This window comes from Anabrus simplex, chromosome 1 (assembly GCF_040414725.1).
Source record: "Anabrus simplex isolate iqAnaSimp1 chromosome 1, ASM4041472v1, whole genome shotgun sequence".
Classification (NCBI taxonomy): Eukaryota; Metazoa; Arthropoda; class Insecta; order Orthoptera; family Tettigoniidae; genus Anabrus; species Anabrus simplex.
The window spans coordinates 514945852-514960490 of NC_090265.1; the positions used below are offsets into that span (position 1 = coordinate 514945852).

The window sequence follows — 14639 nt, forward strand, 5'->3', positions numbered from 1 at the left end:
TGCATAGGCTACTTGAAGCCACCAGCAGTGCCAATGCACTATAAGAGACTATGTCTCATTTCCAAAAATTGATGCCTGCCTGGCCATCATGCACTAGCCTTGCGTTTTGGTAGGTGTGCTAAGTACCAACTGATGAGCCCAACTTAGGACACGAGGGCGAAACACAGGCAACCAAGAATGAGTTAGCTGGAAAATTTATGATGTCCAATAACGGACCATTATATTGGTATTATAAATTTACTCATTCAGGACAAATATTTTGTGTTCCCTATGGGAATCAACATCTACATCATCTGATGGCCAAGCAGGCATCAATTTTTGGAAATGAGACATAGTCTCTCATAGTGCATTGGCACTGCTGGTGGCTTCAAGTAGCCTATGCAGTGGCCTCCACGGTATGTACTAGCCTTGCGTCTTGGTAGGTATGCTAAGTACCAACTGATGAGCCCAACTTAGCACACGAGGGCGAAACACAGGCAACCAAGAATGAGTTAGCTGGAAAATTTATGATGTCCAATAACGGACCATTATATTGGTATTATCAATTTACTAATTCAGGACAAATATTTTGTGTTCTCTATCTATATCATCTGATGGCCAGGCAGGCACCAATTTTTGGAAATGAGACATAGGCCCGGTTTCACAGTTTGAGTTTAAGCCGAAGCTTTAGTAAGTCACGCACGCCGCTTAAGCAAGGCTTACTCTTTGGCTTAAACACTACGAGTTTCACAGTAGGGGGACCCTGTGCAGCTTTACTAAGCTGAACATCTCCGAAGTTGGTAATGCTTGCGCATGCACAATGATTCAATAGGGATGTACTGAAACGCTACCGATAGATGTCTCATGTGTAGTACCCGGTATGCGCTTGTCGATCGTCATTTGTTTGCATGTGTTTTTAATGGAAGGTGCCTAGTTAAATGCTGAAGTTAAAGATTTAACATATCGTTACGACAACAAAGACGACAAGAAAATTGTGATGCCTGACTATTGCTGTGCCGCAATGTCCCAAAATCAAGGTCGACCGTATTCATACCATCAATTTCCTAAGCAAGATGCTTTCCGTAAAAAGTGGTTGCATGCGATTCGTAGGCAGGACCTATGGAATAAAAATATGACTCCTAATATCAAAGTCTGGTTGAAACATTTTACAGATGGAGATTGTCATTACAGAAACTAGTAAGTTAAGCTAATTAGTACTAATTAAGAAATACATTTATAATAATGTAGTACATTCTGAAAAGTTAACATGACCTATTTCAATAACTTTAGGCGAAAGCCTTAAGGAGAACACTGTACCTTCGATATTGTCATGGTATGGCACCGGTACCTTGGAAATAGCTGCGAGAGCAAGAAGATAAAGAAGTAGAAAAACAGCCATAACACCGTGTGCGGTACGGTACCCTGAATCACACAGTGACCTATAATTTGACGCTGGAGCACCATCAATTTCAGACTTCCTGAACATTACTTCCAAATTTGAAATTTTTATACCAGTATTTGTCTTATGGTCCGAAACAAGATCCTGAAACTCGTGCGCTACACGGAAATGAAGTTCAGTCGTACTGGATGTAGCCCCAGGCACTGCTGTCACACCAATGTCGTGCCTTATGTACGCATATAACCGACAAAGAAAAGAAAAAATACCGTATTAGGAATTTTTCAAAATGCTATTTGTACTTTAAGATTCAATCTTAACAAAAACGCTAAAAGAAGGAGTTGCTGCATTTATTCCCTCTCAGTCAACTCTCGCATTTTTCCGGATATTTTTTCGCCCCTTTTCTTCACTTCTGCTTCCAAATCCGCAATCGTCATTGTACCTATACCATTTCCCGTCTTGTTGAAAACATTAGCAGAATATGGTAACTCCATTTTAATGCATTTAAAGCATAAGTTTCGTTTCGATGATCGCAAATGTAGGAATACTCCATATAAGTCTCATGAAAAACAATCGACCAGCGGAAAGCCCATACCGGGTACTACCATTACGCTGCCTAGCGGACAAGTTTTGCGTGATACATCCCTATTCTCATCTTTGTTTACATCCGTAGCCTATGATTGATTGACTTGTAGGTTATGCATCGTTTATCAGCCAAGATAATTTAGAAAAATGAACGGAAAATGTGATTCCAATAATAGTAACAAAAATAAAGTTTAAAAATGCCACTCGCCCGTCCTGTTGACACGTATTACCACTACAGTCTAAAATGGCCATAACTTCTAAACCATTCATGCAAATAATGTCCTGACAAGGTTATTGTAATCCCTATAAAATACTGGAGGAGGTCAAACAATTTATTTCGATGAGGAATTTGAGAATAATATCGAAATATTTATTTAATGTTAAGGAGTTATATTTTTTTACCGCTGAGTATAGCATAAAATCGCTTCTACAGGGCAAACGGTTGGAAATAGGTATATACCATCACGGACTTTTTTTGTAGAGGTTTCTATGCTCTACAATTTGTACACTTACACTTGGGGTCTATTGTTGATGGTTCACGCAGCGTAAGCCAAGAAAGCAAGTGACCGACCGATATTTTTGTCTCTTTCACTGTATATCGGAACATAGAAACTATATTATTTCCCGAGCCTCGAAATATATTCAGAAATATAAGTTATTGGTTTTACGTCCCACTAACTATAAATTTGAGCACCTTCACCACAGGACTGAGACAGGATCGAACCTGCCAAGTTGGGCTATAAGAAGACCAGCGCTCTACCATCTGAACTGAATCCTTAGCTTAAACCTCCGTTTCATACAGCTTAAGCCAGTCACAGATAAGCTCGGCTTACCACTTGCACTCCCCACTGTGAAACTCGTCCAGAGTTTAAGCTCCCGCTTAAGCCCGATCCAAGGCTTAAGCGTATACTGTGAAACCGGGCCATAGTATCTCATAGTGCATTGGCACTGCTGGTGGCTTCAAGTAGCCTATGCTACTCTTTATCCTCTTCGTAGCTGATATCCCGCAACCCCTGCCCACACCCAGCTCCTACAGTTTGCAGACGATACAGCAATCCTGGCCTTCCTATACTCAGTCCAAACCATCAACTGAACCATCCAACCTTACCTCAACACCTTCATCTCCTGGTGTGACCGGTGACACCTACAAATAAACCACGATAAAACCCAAGCCATCCTCTTCTGTCGCAACCGTGGCAAATCCAGTACTACTCGCAACCCCAACCACCTCAACCTCAAAGTCCGGGACACCCGCATCCGCACCCAACCCACCTTAAAATACCTTGGCACCCTCTTTGACCAGCACCTAACCTTACGCCCTCACTTCCAACACCTCAAGTCCAAGACGGCCTCCCGTGCGCCGCCTGGCCGGCACACGGTGGGGTCTGCAATCTTCCCTCCTCCTCCACACATACAAGACATTTGTCCGACCTCCCATTACCTATGGACTCACCACCTGGGCAGCCATAGCTAAATCCAACCCTAAGCTTTATCACCCCCTCCTTTCCACAGAACGACGCACCGTACGCCACGCCCTCCGTCTTCCATTCCGCTATCCCACCTCGGACCTCCACGACATATTCCCATTCCCCAAACTTGACGCCTATGTCCTCACCCAATTCCAGCGTGCCTACCGACGACCCCTCGACCGCGACCACACCTCCCTTAACCACCTCCTCAATGGCCCTCCTCCCCCCCCTTCACATCTCATCCAAACATCCTTCCACTTATACTGTTCCCTGCCCCCACCCTGAAGTGATGCCACCCTAAAGACTGTGACCACACTACACCACCTACCACGCCCCAACCCAACCTCACCAACCACAATAGTCTCCATCCCCCATTAGCAATACTACATTACATGACACACTTGGGAGCACGCACACGCGTCCTCACCACCCCTCCTTCAATCCGATGTCCTCCTGCCCCGCGTACAGAATCCACATCACAGCCAAATGCATGTTATTTACTCGAGTTATTTTTCGATTTACACACTGTAACCAAAAATTCTGTATCAGTAATCATTTTGTCTTCCAATATATAAATAATTAAGAATTAATTTTGTATTAAGGTGTAGTAGAAAACTAACATCTGTATATATGATAATACGTAACAAAATGACCTAATTGTATTGTATTAAAATTTTTTGTAATCATTTTATTTTTCTACCCTTGGCTTATCAAAAATGGCTCCAAACAAGGGCCAAGGCAGACAGGGATTTGTACGTAAATGAAAGAAACAGAGCGAAACAAATAGTGTTGAATCCAAAAAGAAGTCGTGGGAAGATTTTGGTAATAACCTGGAAAGGCTTGGTCAAGCAGCAGAGAAATCTTTCTGGACAGTATAAAGAATCTTAGGAAGGGAGGGAAAAAGGAAATGAACAGTGTTTTGAGTAATTCAGGTGAACTCATACTAGATCCCAGGGAATCACTGGAGAGGTGGAGGGAATATTTTGAACATCTTCTCAATGAAAAAGATCTTGGCGGTGTTGCGAACAGCCCAGCTCATGAGGAGGAAAATGTTGGTGAAATCACGCTTGAGGAAGTGGAAAGGATGGTAAATAAACTCCATTGTCAGAAAGCAGCAGGAATAGATGAAATTAGACCTGAAATGGTGAAGTATAGTGGGAAGGCAGGGATGAAATGGCTTCATAGAGTAGTAAAATTAGCATGGAGTGTTGAGGTATCTTCAGATTGGACAAAAGCAGTAATTGCACCTATCTATAAGCAAAGGAACAGGAAGGATTGCAACAACTATCGAGGTATCTCATTGATTAGTATACCAGGAAAAGTATTCACTGGCATCTTGGAAGGGAGGGAGCGATCAGTCGTTGAGAGGAAGTTGGATGAAAACCAGTGTGGTTTCAGACCACAGAGAGGCTGTCAGGATCAGATTTTCAGTATGGGCCAGGTAATTGAAAAATGCTACGAGAGGAATAGGCAGTTGTGTTTATGTTTCGTAGATCTAGAGAAAGAATATGACAGGGTACCGAGGGAAAAGATGTTCACTGTACTGGGGGACTATGGAATTAAAGGTAGATTATTAAAATCAATCAAAAGGCATTTATGTTGACAATTGGGCTTCAGTGAGAATTGATGGTAGAATGAGTTCTTGGTTCAGGGTACTTACAGGGGTTAGACAAGGCTGTAATTTTTCACTTTTGCTGTTCGTAGTTTACATGGATCATCTGCTGAAAGGTATAAAATGGCAGGGAGGGATTCAGTTAGGTGGAAATGTAGTAAGCAGTTTGGCCTATGCTGACGACTTGGTCTTAATGGCAGACTGTGCCGAAAGCCTGCAGTCTAATATCTAGGAACTTGAAAATAGGTGTAATGAGTATGGTAGGAAAATTAGCCTCTCCAAGACTAAATTGATATCAGTAGGTAAGAAATTCAACAGAATTGAATGTCAGATTGGTGATACAAAGCTAGAACAGGTTGATAATTTCAAGTATTTAGGTGGTGTGTTCTCCCAGGATGGTAATATAGTGAGATTGAATCAAGGTGTAGTAAAGCTAATGCAGTGAGCTTGCAGTTGCGATCAGCAGTATTCTGTAAGAAGGAAGTCAGCTCCCAGACGAAACTATCTTTACATCGGTCTGTTTTCTGACCAACTTTGCTTTATGGGAGCAAAAGCTGGGTGGACTCAGGATATCTTATTCATAAGTTAGAAGTAACAGACATGTAAGTAGCAAGAATTAATTGCTGGTACAAACAGGTCGGAACAATGGCAGGAGGGTACTGGGAATGAGGAGATAAAGGTTAATTTAGGAATGAACTCGATGGATGAAGCTGTATGCATAAACTGGCTTCGGTAATGGGGTCATGTGAGGCGAATGGAGGAGGACAGGTTACCTAGGAGAATAATGCACTCTGCTATGGAGGGTAAGAGAAGTAGAGGGAGACTAAGACGACGATGGTTAGACTTGATTTCTAATGATTTAAAGATAAGAGGTATAGAACTAAATGAGGCCACAACACTAGTTGCAAATCGAGGATTGTGCCGACGTTTAGTAAATTCTCAGAGGCTTGCAGACTGAACGCTGAAAGGCATAACAGTCTGTAATGATAATGTATGTATTGTTTTTCTGGAAGTTTTGATCTGAGTATTTGTCCTTGTAAATATGCTAAAAAATAGGCTCACAGTGGGCACTGTTTCGTGGAAATGATAAAATAAAAAGCTTTACGTTAGAGATGCCACCAGCTGATTGAATCTGTCTTGTCGGTGACCACTGAACATCAGTTCTCTCCAGTTACTTAAAGAACGGGGAAAAACTTGGATTTTCAAAAAATACAGGTATACTAAATCTGCTCTCAAAATCGGGAGATAAGTCTCTGCGATCAGGAGAGCAGGAAGAAGGACCAAAAATACGGAGTCTCCCGCTTAAATCGGGAGAGTTGGCATGTCTGTGTCCTTAAGTTAAAACATATTTGTCTAAAATCTATCTAACATTTTATTGACGAAACTCATCTGGTGAACATCCTTTAAAATTATTTTAAAAACCTTTTGAGATCTGGCTAATGGTATTGATTCAACGTTGCTTGACTTGTATGATTGTCGTTGAAACTTCGTTAACTAGGAAAACAACAGATAGGAAATCTGCCACCTGGGCGACTGCCCTAAATGCAGATCAGTATTGATAGATTGATTGATTGACAACACTGTATAGCAGAGATGTCTTAATCCAAGATTCTTTCCCTACTTCCTCCTTTTGTAACTTGTTGTCCAACCTGGTCTTGAGGATAACAAACCTCTGCAAATTCATTTTTGATGCCTGCAGTCTGACCAGTCTCTCTTCATTAGGATGCATGTTTTGATACCATAGGTCATGATTGTTATAAAGTAGCTGCCAAACATTGCTAATTTTGCTTTCTCCATCTTTTATTTTTTATAGTTGCTTTACCTCACACCAACACAGATGGATTTTATGGCAACGATGGGATAGGGAAGCCCTAGGAGCGGGAAGGAAGTGACCTTGGTCTTAATTAAGGTACAGACCCTGCATTTGCCTAGTGTGGAAATGAGAAACCACGGAAAACCATCTTCAGGGCTGCTGACAGTGGGGTTTGAACAACAATTTCCCAAATGCAAGCTCACGGCTGTGTGCCCCTAACCGCATGGCCAACTTGCTTGGTTTGCTTTCTCTGCAATATTACGAACCCAAGGGAGAGTCCTTACACTGCCAAGGTAGGTGAAACTGTCAACCCTCTCCAACTGGTGGTCTATTAGTTTAATGCTTGCTGGTCGACCATCTCTGTGCACCATCGCCACTGTCTTAGTTTTGCTGATCTTGAGGTTGAACTCCTAAAACTTTGCCTTCAACATGTCAAGTCTTGTCTGCACCTCATCTTCTGTTTCTCATCAAATCGTTATGTCATCACCAAAGGCATATTACATTTAGGTCCACAGTTAGCTGATTAGTTATGTTAGTTATAACTGTATTTCTTCTTCTTCTTCTTCTTTTATGACCACATAGGATCACTTTAGTCAGTCCGTCGTCCAGGTCTCTTTGAAGGGATTGTTCGGGCTTTGCGGTCCTCCCAGTACTTCTTCAGACGCTCCGATCTTCGTTCCCTTTCCTCAGTTGAAAATGTGTGTGTTGTTGGTTTGTTTTGTGTAAGGGTAAAGCGGAGGTTTGTATTCTTGAGTTTTGTATTCAATTTTATCTTATTTGTGGTGTCTTCTGTTGTAAGGCCTATTTCCTACAGATCCTCGCTTACTTCTCTGATCCATTTACATCCTGTTGTGGTATTTTTTGAGACGAGATTGTGTTGTACTAGTTGTTTCAGAAGTCTTGAATCCTGCATCCTCATGATATGTCCAAAGAATCCCAGTCTCCTCTTACGCATAGTATCTGTAATGGGTTCTAGCTCTTTGTACACGACTTTGTTAGGTATTAACCGCCACTGTCCATCTTTCTGGTATTTTTTGTTGATGCAGGTTCTTCCAATCCTCCTTTCAATTTTCTGAAGTCTGTCAGTCTTTGATTGTTTATTCAGGTAAAAGAGTGTTTCTGCTGCATATGTAGCTTCTGGTTTTATAACTGTGTTGTAGTGTTTTATTTTTGTATTTATTGATAGACATTTCTTTTTGTAGATATCCCATGTTAATTTTTGTGCTTTAGCTAATCTATTTGTTCTTATTTGGATTGAGATTTTTTCATTTAGGTTATGTGTTATTACTCCAAGATATTTAAATTGAGTTACTATTTTGATTTTATTACCATTTATGGTGACTTCTTTTAGCTGTGTTGATTTTTGCGGCATAATTTCTGTTTTTTCAAATGATATTTCGAGGCCAATTTTATTTGCAATGTTTTGAAGTTCTGTTATCTGGGTTTTTGCTTCTTTCATGTCCACTGCTAGTAATGCTAAATCGTCAGCAAAACCCAGGCAATTTGTTTTGATTTTTCGGCCAATCTTTATTTTGGGGGGACATTTCCTAAACCATTCCCTCATTACCATTTCTAGAGCACAGTTAAATAATAGTGGTGAGAGCCCATCTCCCTGCCGTAGCCCAGTTTTAATTTCAAATGTCTCTGATGTTTCACCCCTAAATTTCACTTTTGATTTGGTGTTGGTGAGAGTCAATTTTATCACGTTTATTAATTTGGGGTGTAGTCCAAGGTGTCTTAAAATACAGTTCACAGCTTTATTGTATATAATTCTGACTGAAACTGACCCTCAACGTATTTGTCATAAGATACAACATAGTTAAATTAATGTAATACTGTGCATAATGAATTCTTGGAAGGAGGTCTGTCGTTCTAATAACACCCCTCAGTAATCATTCATAGGTAAATAAAACGACTTTCTCAAGGTCCACATTTGATGACTATTGTTTGCTCAATTCTAGCCGTAAAGTCAAAACTAATCACAAGGCAATGAATTTTCTCATAAACCTCCCACCCTTCATAAAGGAAAGCGTTGGTAATATGGCCTTGTACTGTATGATGATACACATTTCTATGTAATGAGCCAAACAGACAGTGGCTAAGAGCATGTGCCAATGTTTCAATCTCAATACAGGCACACCAGCAGTGGCTATCCCTTTGACTCCTGTTAAATAAGCTTTGTATTGGAGATACGCCCGCAATAATTTCTATACCTGTGGAATTGGAACAAGTGTTCTTTGCGGAAGAAAATACTCCCAATAATTGAAATTTATCCTATCAGGTTTTGTTTTGATGATGATGCTTGTTGTTTTAAGGGGCCTAACATCGAAGGTCATCGGCCCAATTTTGTTTTACACAGCAAAAATTCTTGTTAAGAACTAAATAAAATGAAGTATGCATGAAAATAGAAACAGAAAGGCTCCTGAATGAGCATTATTAGATCAATGATTGTTTTATTTCTGATATCAATAACATAGAAGATCGGCTTATTACGTACAAAAAGATTCGTAGTAACCACAAAGTTGTCCAGGTTTGTTATTTCATGTCAATGAACCCTTTTAAGTGGCTCGTAGTGTTTCAGGAGAGTGTAATGTATTTTCTTTTTCTTGCTAACGTTGCATGAAAACAGCAGATTTTCACATGGTGGAATGAGAAAAGGCTACAGATGGGGAAAGTAGGGGACACAGCCTTTTTTTATAGCCTCTGCATTTGCCTGGTGTGAAATATGAAACTACAGAAAACTATCTAAAATAATGCTACCGAAGGGGTTCGAACGCAGCATCTCCCAAACACAAGCTTACAGCTAAATTAACCCGTACCACTCACTTATTGCGATGTCTATTAGGCCCCAGCTGAATCTAATGCAATTTATCATGCAACTACTCTTGCAAGGATGTTCCAGCACGTTCCATGTCTGACTTCCTTTCATAAACATTTGTTTCCTTCTAAATCTCACAATATTAAGATATATGTGATCTCTTTCTTTCTCCCGGAAGTTGATTAGTTGGATCAGTGCAATTTTTTGGCAGAGATGTTTTTCATTTGTATTTTTTGTTGTAGTGGAAGCCCTTTTGTTTTTTGTTTTTCCTTTTTAGTTTTGACTCAGATAATCTATTACTGTTGGGTTCTTCAGTTTGTTGAAACTAATTTATGATTAAATAAAATGTAGAAAATACCTGAAGGAGAAAGCATTTAACAATAGAAAAAATTTACTTCAGACTTTAAAAAAATGAAAAATGTATACTGTCATGTATAATCTGTTGTTAAATGTTTTCTTTTTTCAGGTATTTTGTAACTTTTATTAAATAATAAATTAGTTCCAACAGTTTTGTTTGCACGTATCTATCTATGAAAACTACTCTGGTTTCGATGTGTATATTTTCTGCATTTATTTGTTCAAAAATGTTGATTATTGTTAAGAACTTCCGTGTACTCATCAGCTGTTGTGCTATCAACAGAGCCACAGCGTGATCAAGAAAGAAAATTGGACTATATCAAAACCTGACCATACCTTCCACCCAGTTCCTGCATCTCGATAGTATGGAAATTGTTGAATTATGAACTGGTAGATCTCTGAAAGTGTCATTTTACCCTTAGGTGCATTGCTGATGGCCAGGCGGATAAGACTTGCATAGCTGAAACATACAAGATTAATACATATTTACTTTACATTAGACTGATGATTCCAACTTCCTGTTGTATGAAACAAGAGATTAAAAGACCAACAATTCAATCTCAGAGCTGAAAGAGATCCTCTTTGCATTCAGATCACATAATTATGATTAAAATTGTTGCTAACCTTCATAAATAAAAATGGTATTATCCAGTCCTAACTATATGTTATGATATCAATTACAGACCAACTAGGTACAAAATTACCTGTATGGTGGCTTTCCATCTTTGGGTCGATTAGGGGACCCAACTGTAGCCTCCCGAATCATGGCATCAGTATCTTCACCATTGTCCACTGAACCATTTGGAGTGGAAGCATTGAGGCTTGGGAGCCAGTCTATTGCTGTCAGGCTACGATCCAAATCCGCCATTACCAGTCACATGGCCCCTGCCCCTCATAACAATTGCTAGAAAATATTTTTTTCAAAATTTCACACACACTGTCATTCCAAAGGAAAAGAAGACTCTATACAAATAGAAACAAACCCAGTAGGCATAATAAACAATCTTACTATGGACAATGAGGGCAGCAAAATGTAACTATTCTAAAATTCGATCAAGTTACAATCACAGGCATTATTTCAATTAACACAGAACCATAAAAGAGGAATGAAAAAAGAAAATATACAGCAATGAGCTCTTATGACAGCATTCAAAGTCATTAGAAAACATAACCTATTTACCAAAAATGTATAGGACTTTTACAATGTTATGCATAGATAATGAATATAAAGCCAATAGTGTGTGTCAAATAAATAAACTGTTATCTAATAATAGAACAAAAGATGTATTTTTTCTGACAACAAACACACTTTGACAGTTTGCAAGACAAGAAAGTGAGGCCAAATGAGACTAGAAGCAGAGAATAGCTAACTTACATACTTAAAAACTAATTATTTCCATTAATTCCATATTGCAGTATATTACTGAGAACCAAGCACAAATTAAACTCTCGATGTTAAAATTTTGACAGCCAAGTGCATCAACATTCTCTCTCCCATCACAGCCACGTTTAGCGTACTGGTGACATCTTGTGATATGTAAGCTTAACTACAAACTATGAGAGGAAATTGATAGATGGCTGTAGTACACTGTCAAGCAAAGAAAAAAAACTTCCTTTCAACGTACACAAAATTCCATACATATTCATATTTGCACCTGATTTCAACAGTCCTTTTATAGTGCATTTTTGCTATACTTAGTTTCAAGTACTTCAGTATTATTGTATTACAAAGAGAATGAGTGTTTTATTACATATTCTTTGGAAAACGCATACCATACTTCATTTGTCACTTCGCCATATGGAACTCATGCATCCAACTACAAAATTACAAATTACCAATTTTACGGTCATTATAATTTAAATATCAGGTAAATAAACCGTATTTACAAATTAAACGATAACAACTCATACTTAATAAATTCAAGCTATATGTTAGATGAAACATAACGTTCACAAATTTTGAAACCGTCCATGAAGAAAATTTTAATTTCGAATGTTTTCATGATACGTACACCAAGGAGGCATCGTATTGTTAAACGTTGGTGTAAAGAAATGCCTACTTTATACCTATACTCTTTGAGAAATACATGTTTCGTAAATGTCTGTCAAGCAATAACTAAACTGTTAACATTGCCGAATTTTGAGACAAGAATTCAGTTAGATTGATCAGTTCTTATTTGTAATCAATATACGAAGATAAGCACAGATATGTTAATTCTTCTGTTGCAATCTAGCTTCGTCTTAGTGATATGTGAGTGACACTTAACACTACCGACTCAGTGGGTTAGAAGTGTTTATCTTCATTGTATCACCGAATATTGACTACATTTGCGTTACTTAGTAGCTGAATTTAAATACTGGCAAGTGGATTTCGTTCATTAAATGCAGTATTTGAGCGTTAAGGTTTAAATTTTGAGGTTATGTTTGGTCGTGATCGTTCCTTAACCTTCAAACTAGTGCAAGTTCATCATACAAACAAAATCAATCGAAGTAATATGCCATAAGCTTACCTCAAGAATTGAAATGCTTTGAGCATGGTGCTTATATTCTTTTGATAGAGTCTGTGTGTAGCCTATATCAAATATTATGTACGTAGACATTGTGAAGTTGAACTTCACATAAATCTACATTTCTGCATTAAGTTGTTCAGAATACATTTGAATTTCTTGATTGTATGTGAAAAACTGCATTGCCTTGAATTCTACTCCGGAATTAATTTAATCTACGGATGTACTGTGAGGTTACTTCTGAATTTTTTAGGGTAAGGAATTCTAAGGATGTCTTTCTTTCTTTAGAATGTCAGTCTATTTAGTGTGATTTCTTTTTGTGTTTTAATGATTTTTTTTAGTTATGTAGATATACTCCATAAAGAGTGTTTTGGTTTGTTTATTTTTAAGAATAGCATTATTGAAATGAATTAATAAGCAGGAAATTTCCAGAGAGTGATAACAAACATTTGTGCAAAATACCTAATAATTCTTAGGCCTATACATCTTAATGTTGGAGCCCCCCCTGTGGTTAGGGGCAGTAGAATAACACCCACGGTATCCTCTGCCTGTCGTAGTAAGCAACGAAAAGAGACGTGGGTTGCCGACCACGGGGCCCTCAGCTGAGTCCTGGATTTGCTTCCATGTGCTTGTGTCAGGCTCCTCATTTTCATCTATTCTAACCGACATCCATTGGTCAACTCTTGTTATTTTCCTACCTGGATGATAATACATCATTCGAGGCCTGGGGAGTCTTTCATTTTCACGCTCTTCATGGACCTAGTCATTCTTTGGCAGATACCTTCATTTTTTGAAGTGTCAAATCCCTTCCTCTTTTTCTCTCTGATCAGTGTTATATAAAGAAGATGGTTGCTTAGTTGTACTTAGGCCTATTCTTAAAACAGCAACCACTTAATGTTGAGCTTACCTGTCAGCTCTCCATTTTGGTAATTTATTGCTAATAGTAATGTCGTTCTCTGCAAGTGCGTAATAATCATTTACCTCCTTGTTTGCTTTATTTATTCATTTATTTTCAATTTGGCCTATTGTAAAATATTGAATAGTACGTTCTGAGCTTGTTAAAAATGTTTCAACGAAGTATAGAAATTTACCTATGATAACAATGCCAGAATGATATTTACAATAAGATATGAAAGTTGAAAACTAGAAAAGCAGCTGGAATTGATAAGATTTCAGGGGATATACTAAAGACAAAGGGTTGGGATATAGTACCATACTGTATCTGAAGTACTTATTTGATTATTGTTTGCATTAAGGAGCTATGCTAAATGAATGGAGAGTTGCTATAATAGTCCCTGTGTATCAAGGAAAGAGTGATAAACATAAAGCTAAATTAATAAACTTCATTGTATTGAACCAAGATTACAACTTTTATTATAATTTGGGCCCGCCTTATTCAATACATAAAAATTGTTGCATAGATTTAATTACAACATATATTTCAATCAGTACTAGTTTTGACGCTCCTCTGTGTCATCAGCTGATAGAAGTTGTAGAAAATTTGACAATCATATAAGTTTATCAACGTCAAATTTATCACAATTTCAAACCATATTAGCAACATGAAAATGTGTTAAAAATATACTGTCTCACTGCTTGCTGTGCTTCATTGCGCTTCGCATGGACAGCGACCTTTCGAGGTCCACATTGAACTGGGAACGTTGTTCTTGATAACATCTCAAGGGACTTATTGTTCGTTTCCACCTCATTAGGATTGCGCCATTAAAGGGACACTGTAGTTTTTATTGAATTATTTCTACTACGATACTACGTCAACTTTTAAGAAGTGCGATAAATTAAGCACGTGGTGCTTCAAGACATTTCTATTTTCATTTGTTGTTCTTTTAAATCCACTTTATATCATAAGTGAGCAAACCGGTTTGCATATGTTTTTATCAGTTTATGGCACAAGACTCGCAAGTCTTGGACTTGTAGAAACTATGAAATTAGGGACAGTATATTTTTAACACAGTTTCATGTTGTTAATATGGTTTAAAATTGTGATCAATTTGACATTGATAAACTTATATGATTGTCAATTTTTCTACAAACGTCTATCAGCTGATGATGACGCATGGAGCGTCAAAACTAGTACTGATTGAA

General features: G+C 38.3%; 2 protein-coding genes across 3 annotated transcripts in view; one reads left to right on the forward strand and one right to left on the reverse strand.

Moving 5' to 3' along the window:
• The window catches only part of LOC136857053 (forkhead box protein J3), a 107260-nt gene extending 95705 nt beyond the window's left edge, over positions 1-11555 (reverse strand). Inside the window, exons 1-3 of one of the 2 annotated variants that reach the window (XM_067135417.2) lie at positions 11409-11555; positions 10734-10933; positions 10366-10489 (exon numbers count right to left, since the gene is read on the reverse strand). In XM_067135417.2, coding sequence (XP_066991518.2) covers positions 10366-10489; positions 10734-10897 — 288 coding nt within the window. In that variant the 5' untranslated portion in view covers positions 10898-10933; positions 11409-11555. Of the gene's footprint in view, positions 1-10365; positions 10490-10733; positions 10934-11404 lie in introns of both variants that reach the window. The other variant, XM_067135416.2, reaches the window with a different exon arrangement.
• Positions 11556-12127: 572 nt separating this feature from the next.
• Positions 12128-14639, forward strand: part of LOC136868662 (zinc finger protein 665) — a 163853-nt gene continuing 161341 nt past the window's right edge. Inside the window, exon 1 of the mRNA XM_067144791.2 lies at positions 12128-12790. The gene's annotated coding sequence lies outside the window, so the exon portion shown is untranslated. The remainder of the gene's footprint in view (positions 12791-14639) is intronic.